A 14540-nucleotide genomic window follows, 5' to 3' on the forward strand; every position below is an offset into this window, starting at 1 on the left:
ACTTATGTATTTTTTCCTTTTTACTTCCCAATGGAGGATGATTATTTTGCCATCTGGTTTAAGACTTCATTAATTTTTTTTCTGATGTGCTTTTTATTTGTTTATATTTTACTGATAAACAGTAGTGGTTTTAGTTTTCCTGTCCATAAAGTAAGGTTGGAATTTCTTTTAGGAATGCTTTCAGCTGTAGGTAACAGCGAATTTGACTGTAATGGCTTGAGCACATGGTTTACTTCCCTGACAGGACAAGAGACCTGCAGGAGGGTGGGGTTAGTGCCGGCTCAGCCTCTCAGAAGTGTCTTGGCATTTCCCTTTGGTCTAACAGTGGCCACACCTCTCCAGCTGTCAGGGCAGCGCACAGGCCCACGGGAAGAGAAAAGGGGGGATGGTAGCAGTATGAGCCCCGACTGTCCTCTTGGTCAGAAAAAGCAGAAGTCTCCCCAGGCTCCCCAGCAATCCTCCACTTTTGTTTCCTTTCCTCAAATTCACCTCTGAGTTGCAGGGAGGCTGAGAAGGAGAGGTTTTATCTGGGGCCGTACACGGCATTTCCCAGACGAGGACAGGCAGGCTGGGTCTTGTAAAAATTAGGATCCTGGTCTCTTCCTCTTCCTGTCATTGGTCAGCATGCTTCAGATGTCAAACTGACTGGAGATCTTTTGTGTGTAGCCCGTTGACATTCGGTTATTGAGGAATGGATAGAAGGGTTCAAAGAGCATGAAGGAATTGTCTCTTCCCAAAGTCCATCAAGCGTGGATTGCTTGGCTTAGTGTTCAGGCCGCCACGGTGTGGATCAGTGATCTTCCCGGCTCTCTGCCTCTCACCTTGGGTACCTCTCACTTTCTGCACACCTAGTGTTGTTTTGTTCTTGGGTTCTCCCGAGACCACGCCTGTCTGTTTTCACACTTTCCTCCTGCTGTTCCCTGTGCCTTTCTTTCTGCTTGTGCTTTAAGGCTCGGCTCAGATATCTCCTCCTCTGTCATCCTTCCTTCATTGCTCCACTCCCAGGTGGTCCTCAGCTTCTCTTCGGCACCAAGCTTGTAGTGGCCGTGCAGCCCAGTGTCGTGTTATCTACCACAGGAATATAAACCTCTCAAGTACAGTGATCGCCTTGTACTCACATGGTGTTCCCATGGCATCTAGCAAATGGTGGTATTTAATGTTGGAACCAAGTACATATCTGACTTTTAAAATAATATGCTTTTTTCCCCACCAAGACTCAACTTGCCTAAAAAGAAAAAGAAAGTAGAACAAGAAGATGAGGGACAAGACCCCTCCATAAAGAATGACAGCAGTTCTGAGCAGCTGGATGTGGACGGAGACTCCTCCAGTGAGGTGTCCAGTGAAGTCAACTTCAATTACGAGTACGCGCAGATGGAGGTGACCATGAAGGCCCTGGGCAGTAACGGTGAGCAGATCGCCAACGCATTCTAGAATCCTCATGTTGGTGGACTGCAATACGTGTTTACGACTGAGACCTTTTAAATGTTAGGAGAAAAGAAAATCTTTAGCTTGGTGACCTCTGCTCTCTCTTCTTTTGTCTCCTTGGCTTTACTAACTGATTATATTTACAAAAACTTTGATTCTTTCTGTCTTGATAGGCAATCAAATCAGTGATGACTTTGTTCTCATTGATAGAATTTCTCAGGTTTGAATCATGACTGCCACTGGCTTGTTATTACTGTAATCTGTTTCTGGAAGATTAACCATATGCTAGGTTATATGTAGAATGTACAACAGGCCTGATTTTTCTTTCTCTCTCTCTCTCTTTTCTTTTTCTGATGAGATACTCAAGCTAAGACCTGCTTTTTCTATAGCAGAAGATAGTTTGGAATATATCCAACTGAGAACAGATACAGCATAAGTAATAGGAAGTAAGAAAAGCTGAGTCTATTCCAAATTGCCTTCAATGGTATTAATTTGGTAGTGTTAGAATGACAGCGTAACAATGTAGAAAACATTTGAGGTGTGTCATACCTTTGCTCATTATTTCTTTTTTTAAACCTGTGTTTAGATCCTATGCAGTCGATACTGAACAGCCTGGAACAGCAGCACGAAGAAGAAAAGCGGTCTGCTCTGGAGCGCCAGAGGCTCATGTACGAGCACGAGCTGGAGCAGCTCCGGAGACGGCTGTCCCCCGAGAAGCAGAGCTGTCGCAGCTCGGACAGGTTTTCCCTGCACTCGCCCAGCGCACAGCAACGCCTGAGGCAGTGGGCGGAGGAGAGGTAGGCGGCGCATGGGGGCCTCACATGCTGGGAAGGTTGGAGGGAAACATTTAGACATGACTTGCTAAAGATTTGTATTAAAAGAGAGTGTTATAGCCAAGAACAAATTCGAATTATTACCTTTTTTTTAATTTTTGAAAAAATGGCAATTGCCAAGGTACATGGATCTGTCTAAGACTACCCGCGTTGGGTGCTGTCCCCTCTTTGGTTTGTGTGGCTTTGGATTTGAGTGACAAAGTATGCTTTATCGCTGTAGTATGCTTTCGGTTCTGAAGCTTGGGTAGATGCTTTTTTTAAAAAGGAAAAAAAAAACGAGAGTTGGTCACCTGGACTGATTAGCTCTGGTGGGTAAAGCGTGGTGCTGATGAGATGCGGACTGCAAGTTTGGTCTCTATTGGGGCTGACTAGCATTGTACTGAGGTGCCTTATTCCTGGTCACAGACTGCCACTTTGCTGACCTCATGCAGTTCTAAGTCTGATCTGCAGACAGCCAGCGTCCCCACCACCTGGAAATTGATGGAAATGTGCAGTTTTAGGCCCCCCACCCCAGACCTACTCAGTCAAAACCTGGAGTTTATTAAGGTCCCCGGGGGTATGTGTGTACACTGTCAAGTTTGTGAAGCATGGCCCTTATCTGCAGCTAGCGTGCTCCCCAGGTACATGCGGCGCTCATGCTGGAGCCCAGGCACATGCGTGTGTACAGGCCTGAGTCAGGAGTCTGTTCCCTATGTGCAGAAGGTGTTTGTACAGCTGGTTCGCACGTTGGCATTAACATGTTGTACTGTCTCATTTTCTGGTGTGCTGCTTTATGTGTTATCTCTTCCCCCCTCCCACCCCCACCTTTTTATTTTTTATTTTTTAAAGAGAAGCAACATTGAGTAACAGCCTCCTGAGGCTGAGGGAACAAATTGTCAAGGCCAATCTGTTGGTGAGGGAGGCTAGCTACATCTCAGAGGAGCTGGACAAGAGGACAGAGTACAGAGTCACCCTCCAGATCCCTGCCTCCAGCCTGGATGCCAACAGGAAGGTGAGGCCCTTTCCCAGTGGCTCTGGGCTCCACCAGTGTCCTTCAGTCCCCAGTGGGTTTGCCCGCAGACCCCGGCTGCTGGTGGGTGTGGGGTGCCCAGCTCTGACTCACCGCTGGACGTCTGTGTGATTGCATGCACACATTCTTATTCTTACTGTCTCTGCAGCGAGGCTCTCTCCTTAGTGAACCTGCAATCCAGGTGAGGAGAAAAGGAAAGGGAAAGCAGATTTGGTCTTTGGAAAAGCTGGACAACAGGTTGTTGGATATGAGAGACCTTTACCAGGAGTGGAAGGAGTGTGAAGAAGATAGCCCGGTGAGTTATTTAAGAAAAATGACTTGACTGGAACGAAGCTGGGACAAGCCTGCCCATTTCAGGGGAAAACTGTCCATTTTTCCAAAACTGTAATCCCGTTTCTAGAGTAAAATTTATTTTGATCCTCTAAATTATTTAGCAAATTAAGAATTTTAATAACCTGTCTTTCTGGTATCTTTTCTTCTCTTATTTGCATTCTCTGGATTTCCAGCAGAATTTTCCACTTTCGTTCTGACTTCTGTGAGCGTGGGTGTTTCTGTCTTCTGTGCTGCTCCGAGGATCTCCTTAGGACAGAGGCCAGGCCTTTTTATCTCTTATCCCATTTCTCAACGCGTTTAACCCTGCCATAAGGAAGCTACAACATGTGCATTTTAGATTGGACATCCATGGCACCTTGGTATTTATACTATTAGGAACATGTTTTGAAGGAGTTCTGATCCTAAAGCAGGTGCCATCCATCTGAACCCTAGAGCTGTCTCCTCAGTTCCTGGTTTTCTCACTTAGGTCCGTCATCTACTTGTATGGATTTAAAATAAAAATTATGTATTACATGTGCTTATACATATTTTCCATCCTGCTGGTCCTGTTTCTGCATAGAGTTGTTTACTTCCCTAGTCTCTTGTTTTGTAAAAATATTTATTTTTCCAAATTAATAAAAATGACTTCTTATAGTTAGGTGACATGTTTTCTTAAAACATTTTTCATTCCCTCTATATTCCTCTCCGGTTTCAACTTAGAAATAAAACCACTATAATAACAAATACAAAGAAACCAAGCACTGTCCTGGGGGGCAGGGGTCACCTCTCGTGGTCAGCAGCGTGTGAACGATCTGGTAGGAGCCAGTAGAACAGATACGAATGCTCGTCCTCCCTGAAGAAGAAATAAAGAGTTTAGGACACTCTACTTCTTTTTCTAGTCAATATATGTTGTTTCTCTATTTTTGTGGCAGGATTTCCATGTGAAGAAGAAAAACTGATAAAAGTAGTAGTGATTTATTGAGATTGCTGTCTCATGGGTGAAGGGTGCTGGCCACCACTCTAAACAGGAATGAGGGAGTGTGTGTGTGTGAGTGTGTAGATTGCGTTGCTGGATTTCAGCAAGAACTTTACTTTACTCTAATGAACACAAGACTCAGGATATAGTGCTGATAGTTAAGTTTAATGACTTAGAGTGCATCCCAGAGCGGTAGGTTGAATGCATTTATTTTAGTGATCTTCTGAAGTCGTATGTTCTGACTCTCTTTGCAGGTAACACGATCTTATTTCAAGCGTGCGGATCCATTCTATGATGAGCAGGAAAACCACAGTCTCATTGGGGTGGCCAATGTCTTCCTTGAGTCCCTTTTCTACGACGTGAAGTTACAATATGCTGTCCCGATCGTCAACCAGAAAGGAGAGGTTGGTTTTCTCTTTGTGCCTTGTTTCCTGCAGGGAACAGTTCTGGAGGCAGCAGGGTGGTGATGGTATATTGTCGTTGCTATTTTTATCGATAATGACAAATGATATGTAGGTATATTAACAATACCTCGTGTTTCCATAGAGCGTTATGGTGGTTATTCCAAGTAATTTGAGGGGAGAGGATCTGTTAGAAACTAGGCTTCTAAATTCTCTTATACCATTGCCATAACAACTTGACTAAAACAGAAGAGAGGTCATCTCAAGAGCAAACAAACCAAATCTGGAAAAAAGTTTCTGCTTCCCCTGTTGCTGCAGGTGGCAGGTCGGCTGCATGTGGAGGTGATGCGGATCAGTGGCGAAATCGGGGACAGGATTGCAGGAGGCGATGACGCTGCTGACATCTCCTTTGAGAAGGAGGCCCTGGAGTCCAAGCTGGTCTGCATGGTAAGTCCACTTTCATCTTAGAAGTGGCTGACATGGGGCAGATTTTCAGGATTATGGGTATTTAGATGATAAATATTGCATTCTTTTTCTAATTCTGAAAATGTCTGTAAATAAATCATTAGTTTTTAGTATTGCAGAGACTGTATTTCATCATACATTCCAAAGTACTTGTTTAGGCCATTTCCAGTGCCTTATTCTGTGAAGGCTTGGACATGTCACCTGTTTTTTTAGGGCCATGCCACTTCAAAATTGTATGAGTCTGTGTTTATCTGAACTTCTCTCTAGAAAGGCCCAGGTTTTTCACAAGTTTCCTCCTGTCATGGGGCTCTTGCGTCCTGCTGGGGGTGGAGACTGTCTGCACTGGCCCTGGTCCTGAGCTGCTGCTGTGGGTCCCTCTTCACACTGTCCCTCCATGTTCTTTGTTCTTCTCCACCTGTCTCTGCCTTTGCTCACGCACTGACGGCCCTGGCCCCAAAGCCTGTTCTGTCTGCTTTTCCTACACTGTCCACCCAGGAAGTGCGTGTGAGTGTCCCAGCCAGGCTCCGTGTGAGGCGGGGGCTGAGGGCAGCACAGTGGGATGCTGGCTCAAATGACCCAGGTGGGCTGAGGGAGGTCGGCACCAGGTGTTCTGGGACCCAGAGGAGGGCGGTTTATTCGGGTAGCAGGTTCTGGGGAAACTCCTGGGCACATGAGACTGGGCGGCCTGCAGGAGGGGTGTCACAGGAACCTTCTTGTCTGCAGTGCTGGGGCTCTGTGGGCCCTGCCAGGTGGGCGGTAGCGGGGCGTCTGCCCACTCATCAGGACAGTGACGGAGTCCCCTGGCCTGTTCCCTTGCCCCGTGATGTGGACGGGCAGTGCGTGAGGAGGGGCTGTCATGGGCCAGGGGAGGAGCCTTGGCTGGACCCTTGGTTCTCGAGCACCCAGGGCCAGCCCTGTCCTCGGTAGTGCTTCTAGAGCTGCAACTGATGTTGCAAGAGTTAAGTCCCGCATTAGTCACAGGGCAGGGGGCGCCAGCGCTACAGAGTCAGGCAACTTTCTGGAGGTCTTTGTGTGTATTAAGGAGGTCTTTGGGTTTTAAGTCACTTACTCCAGTGTGAGGGGTCCTATATCCCCAAAAGGCCCACCTCTGCTATACCGTGCTGGACTCCAGAGAGCCACCTCTGAGGTGGTGTGATGTCACACCAGCCCGCTGCAGAGGTGACGCATGGTAAACACACCTCTGAAGGACACCTTTTACATCCGAGGGGAACAGCATGCTGCCTAACTTGGGAAGTCTGTCTTCATCACGGAAAAGAAGTAGTATGTCCCGAGTAACATGGGCTTTTGTTTCTTAATGAAGTTGTACTATCCTAAAATATTTTAAAATGGAAGATACCAAACGTATACAAGTAGTGAGAAAGTGTCCTCGATCACCAGGCACGACGCATGACAGCTGACAGTTCCTGGCCTGGCCTGTTTCAGTCCCAACTCCAGCCCCCTCGTGCTACCCCTCTGTCAGGGTTAATGCAGGCAACCCCAGATATCATATCCATCTACAAATTGTTCAGTGTGTGTCTCCAAAAGATAAGTGCTTTAAAAAACCAACATAACGTAATATCATTACCGAAAATTAATAATTTCTTTTTATTTATTTATTTATTTATTTATTTTTATTTTTTATTATACATACATGTGGGGTACAACATTGATTTTCAAATAATTTCTTAATGTCCTGAAATATTTAGTCAACTTCCTTGTCTTAGATGATGTCTCTCTCAAGTCTGCTTTAATATCCAGGCTCTGGCGGCTTATGCTCACGTCCTCTCTCCTCTCTCTCTTTCTCTCCCTTCTCTCTCTCTCTCTCTCTCTCTCTCTCTCTCTCTCTCTCATCTTTGCCTACCCTGCAGTTTATTTATTGTAGAAACTGGGTTGTTGTCCTGTAGTTTCTCCGTCTGGATTCTACTGATGGGTGTTTCTTAACGTGTTACAGTGCATTTGCTATAAATTGGTTGTTAGGTATGAGGGGTTTCTTGGGGAGAGTGGGGCAAGGGCACTTGTAGGTGGAGGTGTGTCCTTCCACCTGGGAGGCCACATCTGGGTGTTTCTCTTCTGGGGATGTCAGCAGCATTTGATGACTATTACCTAGATGCATTATTTTGACAGGAGTTACAACAGAGCTGTGCTATAATCCTGTCATCATTTCACTGATTAGCTGGAATACTTCCATAAAGAGAATTTTCTGTTGTCAACTATGTTGCTATTCAGAGACACAGTTTTTGTAGGAAAAATGCAGGATAAATGCTCCATTCTCTCCCTTTACTTACTCATTTTCCAAATAATGAATTGATTTTCCAAGAAATACCCAGTTTTTTTTGTTTTTAGTCTTAATATCTTTATGAACTCTTGGACTTAAACATGTTTGTGTCTATCCTGTATATTCATTACCCATGTTGAAGCTCAGGTAATCCCCTCTTTGGCCTGTGGGAGCCACTTCAGGTGGCTTTTGAGTCATGTCGGCATAACCCTAACCATCATAGGCTGGGGTGATTTTTTTTACCTTCTGGTATGATGAATATTCTGGTCTCACCTATACACTTCCTATCCCAGGAATCAGCCACTTCTCCAAGGAACCTGGTTCCTTTCAGTGGAAAGTGGTTTTTAGAGACTGTATTCTGATATGTAATAGCCTTTTGTGTAAAAAGGATAAGGACAAATAAACTATATGACAATAAACAAAATATTGGTAGAAAAACAGAAGAAACCAGCCTGGAGACAGTTAAGATATTGTGGGTTGGCGAGTATCACCAGCCCGTAAACAAAGTTTATGGGGTTTTTTTTCCATAATGAAAAAACACACACATATTAACGTAGCAGTATTTTCAGTTCTATTAGGTAAAGTTAGTATGTTTTAAAACCTCAAAAAACATCAGTGCCTGTGGTCATTTCTTAGCTCCTCTGTCTTTAATAGCTATAAGTTGAACTCTGTGGTATTATGACACCTTGTGGTGATTTTAGTTTTTGTATGCAAAACTTAAAAAAAAAAAACCAAACAACCTATGTTCTAGATATCTAGCTATTTCTCAATTCTGATATTCTTCCTTCCTGACATTCTCAGTCCTGAGAAGTTGCCTGTGGAGGAGAGTTCAGCATATTTTAAATCTTGTTTCTTGTTTATTTCAACCTTAAAGTTGGAATTAATTTCTGCACAGAAAAATTAGCTTTTGGGTGGAATTTTCTGCTGTTGTTTTCCTCCTTTCACGCATTCCCCTGGTGTGGTCAGTCTCACCCAGGATGGTAAGGTCGCCGTTAATATCCCATTTCACTGAGGAGAGAACTAAGCCTGAGAAAACTAAGAATTCCAGTAATTTGTGCCAACACAAAACCTAACAAGTGGCAGAGATTTTCATTTAGATCTGTGTAACTCCAAAATCTTGTAATCTCCCCAAATACCACATTGCCTCACCTTAAATAAGGTGAATAAGAATATAATATAAGAATATAATAAAAAAAATTTAAACAATCAAAAAATGATGGTTTTTAAAATTTTGTGAAAAATTAATTGCACAATACTGATTGCTCAGTTTGGTTTGGAGGAATAAAATTTGTCAGCCAGTCTGTCTTTCGTAGCCTGTCAGGGAACTGCTATTAGATGTTTCAGACCCTTGTCGACATCACAGGAAACAACTACAGTGGGACTTTTCGTCCGTCCCTCTCCATTATATGCCTGGTATAGAAGGAAATAAAGTCATCTGCTTCGCATGGTTTTGTGTGTCATTATTAATAGTTCTTGAAATATTAAGGTTGTATTTGTAGTTGCTGACCTACGTGGATTTATGCCACTTATTCAGATTTATTTTCATTTATTCATTGGAGGTGGAGTGAATCATACAACATGCAGAAAGTGACCGGGTGAGGAATATAATTTATGATTAATGCTCAGTCATGTGAAAATTAGCTTGATTAGTTTTAAAATCAGAATTTAGTTTAGCTTAATTAACTTTAAGATCTAGTTTCCTTCATAGTCAGAGTGTTACCTGGCACACAGGCCCAGCTGCCAGCCCCTTTCAAAAGCAAACAACTCAAAAAGTCAAATGTTGGTGAAAATGGAAGTCAGCTTTATTCAGGAATACCAGCGACCTGAGAGGAGATGTTGGGTTAACCCATCTCTCCAGAAACCTGAAGGAGAGTGGCCAGACTAAAGCTACCTCCAAGACTCACATTTACTGAGGGGTTTTAAAGAGGGGGTTGAGGGAATGGAACGTGGGAAGTGAAAAGCAGGAGGGAGGGGGGCGTGAGCTGTGGGGGCTCCATGCAAGGAGCTAGGAGCAAGGTCTCGCCAAGGCTCCGTCTGGTTTCTGCTCTCGTCCTTGCTATTGTCTCAGGGTCCTGCAGGAGGATGGAATCAGCATAGCTGTATCGATGATGGTCTTCCTTGGTTTCTCAGGGTGTGCAAGTTTGCAGCTTGAGGCTAGCTGGAAAACAACTTTGAATTCATGAAAATAATGTCATCTTGCTACATAACCAAGGTTCCAAACATCAAATGACCATGGGAAAAGAGGGAACTCAGAGAAATGCATGTGGAGGAAAAAAATTGTGTCCTTTTAAAATTTGCCTATGGCCCATGTGATTTTAGGTGTCAACATGCTTTCAGTCCTACTCACTTTCAACAAGAGGAGTGTTAGAATATCACAGCTTATCACAGAAACTCTGAATTAAAAATCAGCCCTATGTTGCCTGCTAGCAATATTAAGAATATTTGGCTGCTTTAAAATCTGTTATAGGCATTTCTTTTGGGGCATTGGGTCTGATCATACACATATTTCTAATCACATTTTGTTGTCACACAAGCCCACACTCCTCCAGGGCGATGCACTTTCCCTTTGAAATGACCGTCCCCCAACATCCACCATCTTCAGTTTCCTGCACTGCCCTGCACGTCTTCAAACTATACATTCCCAATGCCGTTAAAACTCTCCCAGAAAAGTCTGCAGTAGCTTTTAACACCACTATTTGAGAACCTTGTTTCTCTTTATATTTTAAAATATCAAATAAATGTTTTGCCCTTTTATGAATATTTGTTATTTATTGACACATGAACTGATTCCATTCTCTCTCCATCATACTTAACAATCTTGTTCTGGTCTTATGATGTGTCCATGGTTGGCCAAATTTGTGCCATGGAACAGTGTTGATGTTTGAGAACTCTGCTCTTCTGAATTCATTATTATTTTTATATTCTTCTTCTTATGTTCTAAGAAACTAGAATTTAAGTGCTCGTCATCAGCCTCTAAGTGGTTTACAATGTCCACCGTTACCATCAACATCATTGTTACCCTGTGTCAAGCTCTCTCTAAATACGACAGTTGTCACCATTTCACAGATGCAGAGATACAGTCCCAGAGTGAATGGGACTCGGCCAACATAAACCAATACAGTCAAGACTGGAACCACGTCGCTGACTCAAAGTACTGCTTGGAACCTTCTGATTTAAAAGTAAACAGAGCCTCCTTTTTCCTTCAGGTTAAAATACTCCAGGCCACTGGGTTGCCACAACATCTGTGCCATTTTGTATTCTGCAAATACAGCTTCTGGGATCAGCAGGAGCCTGTGATCGTTGCACCTGAGGTGGACACGTCCTCCTCTCCCGTCAGCAAGGAGCCCCAGTGCATGGTGGTCTTCGATCACTGCAGTGTGAGTTTATTTTTCAGACCTGGTCAATGTTTTGATTACTCATATAAAACAAAATAGAAAAACGAGCCTCATTTCTTTGAAAAATTGTTCCAATGTATACCTTGGAGCAGAGTTTCTTTGAGTGGGATGGAGTAAAAACTTATATATCAACACATTTAAACCCTCCACAGTCAAAAGTTAACTTTTCGTGTGAAAAAAAGATATATATGTGCATGTATGTATGTGTACTTTTCTCCAAAGTGAATCCATGTTTTAAATTAGATTACTAGAGAAAATGTTATCTAGAAAGGGTAAGAGCTCGTGTTTTAGAGAAAGCGAAGAGATGGCAGACAGAGCTAACACTCCACTGAGCCCTATGTGTTATTCTTTGATTTGGTGCTTTCCACAGTTGTATCTGATGATCGCGCCGCTGCCCTAACCAAGTGAGCTAACCAACCAGCCCTCATGCTTCTTTTTTAAGAGAGAGGTCTCTTTCTAATCTGTTTAAAACAGAGGAATACCTTCAGTCTGTTAAACATGGAGGGAGGGAAGGAGGGAGAAAGAGAGATGGGGGAGGAGGGAGACACGTGTCTCTGTCAAGACAGGAGATTCCATGACCACCTTTAATAAACTGTTTTGGAGCTGACTGTAAATGATCTATAGATCATTGTGGTAATACTTAATACAATTATACTTTTGAAAATAGCTCCCAAAATATTGCTGACAAAATAGAATACAGTGCTGGTCTTACATTCTAGACTTTCAAGGTGAAAAGTTTAAAAGTTCAGAGCCATAGTTACTTTATAGTCATGAACCTCAAGCCAGCTGAGCAGTCATTATAGGTGTTCTGTAACTAAAACATTCTGTTTTTTGTTTCTTTCCTCCATGATATAATTAAGTATATGATGTCTGATACACATAATTGTAAGATTACCAGAGAGTGTTTGCTCTTATGTAATTAGCTATTGTGTTTCAGGAGTTTTCTGTTAACATTACTGAAGACTTTATTGAGCATCTTTCAGAAGGGGCATTGGCCATTGAAGTATACGGACATAAAATGAACGATCCTCGGAAAAACCCAGCTCTGTGGGATTTGGGAATCATCCAAGCAAAAACACGTAGTCTTCGGGACAGGTAAATTTTAGACATCCATCTGATTTCATTTATAATTTTAAAAATTTGCTACAGGCAAATACCACCATTTTTATAAAGGTTCCTGTTTCCTGAGCATTACCAGCATTCCAGGGATAGATGGTGGTGTGTCCAGGGTGTCGGTCACACAGTTAAACTTCCTTAGGGAGTGAACTTTGAAGGGTGAGAGAAGAAAGTTAAATACAGACTGCTTTAAGAAGAAACAGTGAAATGAATTTTTGGAGAATGGTCACTCATCACTGTGCATGGCTGCTAGTCAATCAGCTTTGTCTTTAGCTCCTGGTTCTTTCTGAGTGGCGTCAGTGCTGGAAGGAGACTTGGAGGAAGCGTTAAAAGGGAATGACTGAAATAGCATGTGTTGGTATTTTTCATCTAAGTATGAATGAGAACCAGATTGTCTTTTCCCCTTTTTTAACATTTAGAAAGTTTTAGCAAATACAAAATTAGAAGGTGAGACGCTTTTTCTTGATTCTCTTATTGACCTGAGAAAAGGTACTTGTCAAGTCACTGGAGCATGTGGCACTGCCTTTATCTATCCCTGATAATCCCTGTACTTGCTGTGTGCATCTGACTAGAATGCTCCAGTTTTTGAGTGGCCACTTTGAAATAAATCTGTGGTTATCATCTTTCTGAACAAAATGAAGGAGCCATTTCGAGTTCTGATACTAAGTCAGTTTAACTTTGCTTTTCATTATATTTGCAAGTATGTACTTGTACGTGACCTGTCAAACCTCAGCTCATTATACTGAGCTGCTGTGTTTGGAGGTCATTTTCCTTGTTAATTCTCATGTGTAGGATCCCACGCTGCCTGTGTTGAAATAGAAATATATGGTCTTCCAAGAGCTTCAACTCTTTCCTAGGTGGAGTGAAGTCACCAGGAAACTGGAGTTCTGGGTTCAAATCTTGGAACAGAATGAGAATGGCGAATACTGTCCTGTCGAAGTGATTTCTGCCAAGGACGTCCCAACAGGAGGCATCTTCCAGCTCCGACAGGTGACAAGATTGTGAATGTCCATATCAGTTCTTTGACCCCAGAAATCTTAATATTTTGGATTCTTACTAGCAGAAATGTTGACGACGATGATGGCAAAATCTAGACAGGCCAAGTTAGTTTCTTGTATTAAACTTGTCTCCTATTTCATGTGTATTTTCTTTCACTGTTGCCAGTATTGCTATTTATAATAGGTTAAAATCAGCTTCTGTCGGGGTTAGGTAAGAAAAAGATAAGCTTTAAAAGAGAACTTAGAACTGAATTATATGACAGAGACAAACACAGCAGGCAGCATCAGAACATTTGTGAAGACGAGAGAAGCCATGTGTCATGGCAGGAAGCTCAGCACCCAGAGTCCAACACGTAGGGGCTTGTTCGGGCTCCACCATGTCCTAGCTGCGTGTCCGTGAGCAAGTTCAGTAACCTCTCCCGTTCCCCTGTGCACATGGAGATGACGATAGCACCAACCTCATCGGATTAGAGTGAGGATTAAGAGAGATGTAGTGTATAAAACCCAGTGCTTGACACATGGGAGGTGTTCATAAATGCAGCTGGGTAGATATGAGCCCATGCCAGCTACCATGCAGCAGAGAAATATGCTGGAGGGCCACTTCACCCCACCACATCGTGTCCTATCAGCCTGCACTGCCAACTGCCAACGAGAGGGAAAATCTTAATATAATTTGGACATATATTTTAGAAATACCCGTTTTGCTGTAGTTCACATTAATACAATGTTTAGTAGAGTGCTGTATCCTATGAGAGTTTCCATACTTTGAAACAGTAGTTAAACATTAGAATAACTATAGAAAATGAACATAGGAAGCATTCAAAGCACAATATGAGAAAAGGTGAAAGGAAAGAGAAAGTTTGCTTAAATATGAAGTATCTGAATGTTGGAGCAGGATGATGGTAAGCACGTGTTCTTGACTCCAGCAGTGAATTTTAGCAAATGCTTTCACGTACAGGCAAGACTCTGAAAGCAGAAGGGGATTAGTGTAAGTTAAAGCATGAGACGTATACACAAAACAATTCTTAATGGTGCGAAGAACATCTTTTTCTGGGCATCTGTAAAAATATATATATATATATATATTTTTTTTTTCCCTTGGATGCCTTAGAAATTCATCTGCTAGAAGGCAGGACCTGATAATTTTCTGTGGTTTAGTGTAAATTGGATATTTAAGTATTTATCATACTTCTGACTCTCTTTACTAAAAATATTCAAAGATAGGTTGGGTTATCAGGAAAGGCTTTTTTTTGGTGGCTGGCTGGTAAGGGGATCTGAACCCTTGACCTTTACAAGACCGCACTCTAACCAACTGGAGGAAAGACTTTTCTGAAG

The 14540-nt window shown here is 42.7% G+C and overlaps 1 protein-coding gene across 2 annotated transcripts in view; it reads left to right on the forward strand.

Moving 5' to 3' along the window:
• KIF13B (kinesin family member 13B) overlaps positions 1 to 14540 on the forward strand; it is a 146694-nt gene that overhangs the window by 81142 nt on the left and 51012 nt on the right. For both annotated transcript variants that reach the window (XM_063088030.1, XM_063088029.1), the window contains 9 exons: positions 1215 to 1405; positions 2012 to 2222; positions 3087 to 3249; positions 3416 to 3562; positions 4810 to 4959; positions 5275 to 5403; positions 10903 to 11073; positions 12029 to 12186; positions 13065 to 13197. In XM_063088030.1, coding sequence (XP_062944100.1) covers positions 1215 to 1405; positions 2012 to 2222; positions 3087 to 3249; positions 3416 to 3562; positions 4810 to 4959; positions 5275 to 5403; positions 10903 to 11073; positions 12029 to 12186; positions 13065 to 13197 — 1453 coding nt within the window. The remainder of the gene's footprint in view (positions 1 to 1214; positions 1406 to 2011; positions 2223 to 3086; positions 3250 to 3415; positions 3563 to 4809; positions 4960 to 5274; positions 5404 to 10902; positions 11074 to 12028; positions 12187 to 13064; positions 13198 to 14540) is intronic.

The sequence above is a fragment of the Cynocephalus volans genome, chromosome 2 (genome assembly GCF_027409185.1).
Source record: "Cynocephalus volans isolate mCynVol1 chromosome 2, mCynVol1.pri, whole genome shotgun sequence".
Classification (NCBI taxonomy): domain Eukaryota; kingdom Metazoa; phylum Chordata; class Mammalia; order Dermoptera; family Cynocephalidae; genus Cynocephalus; species Cynocephalus volans.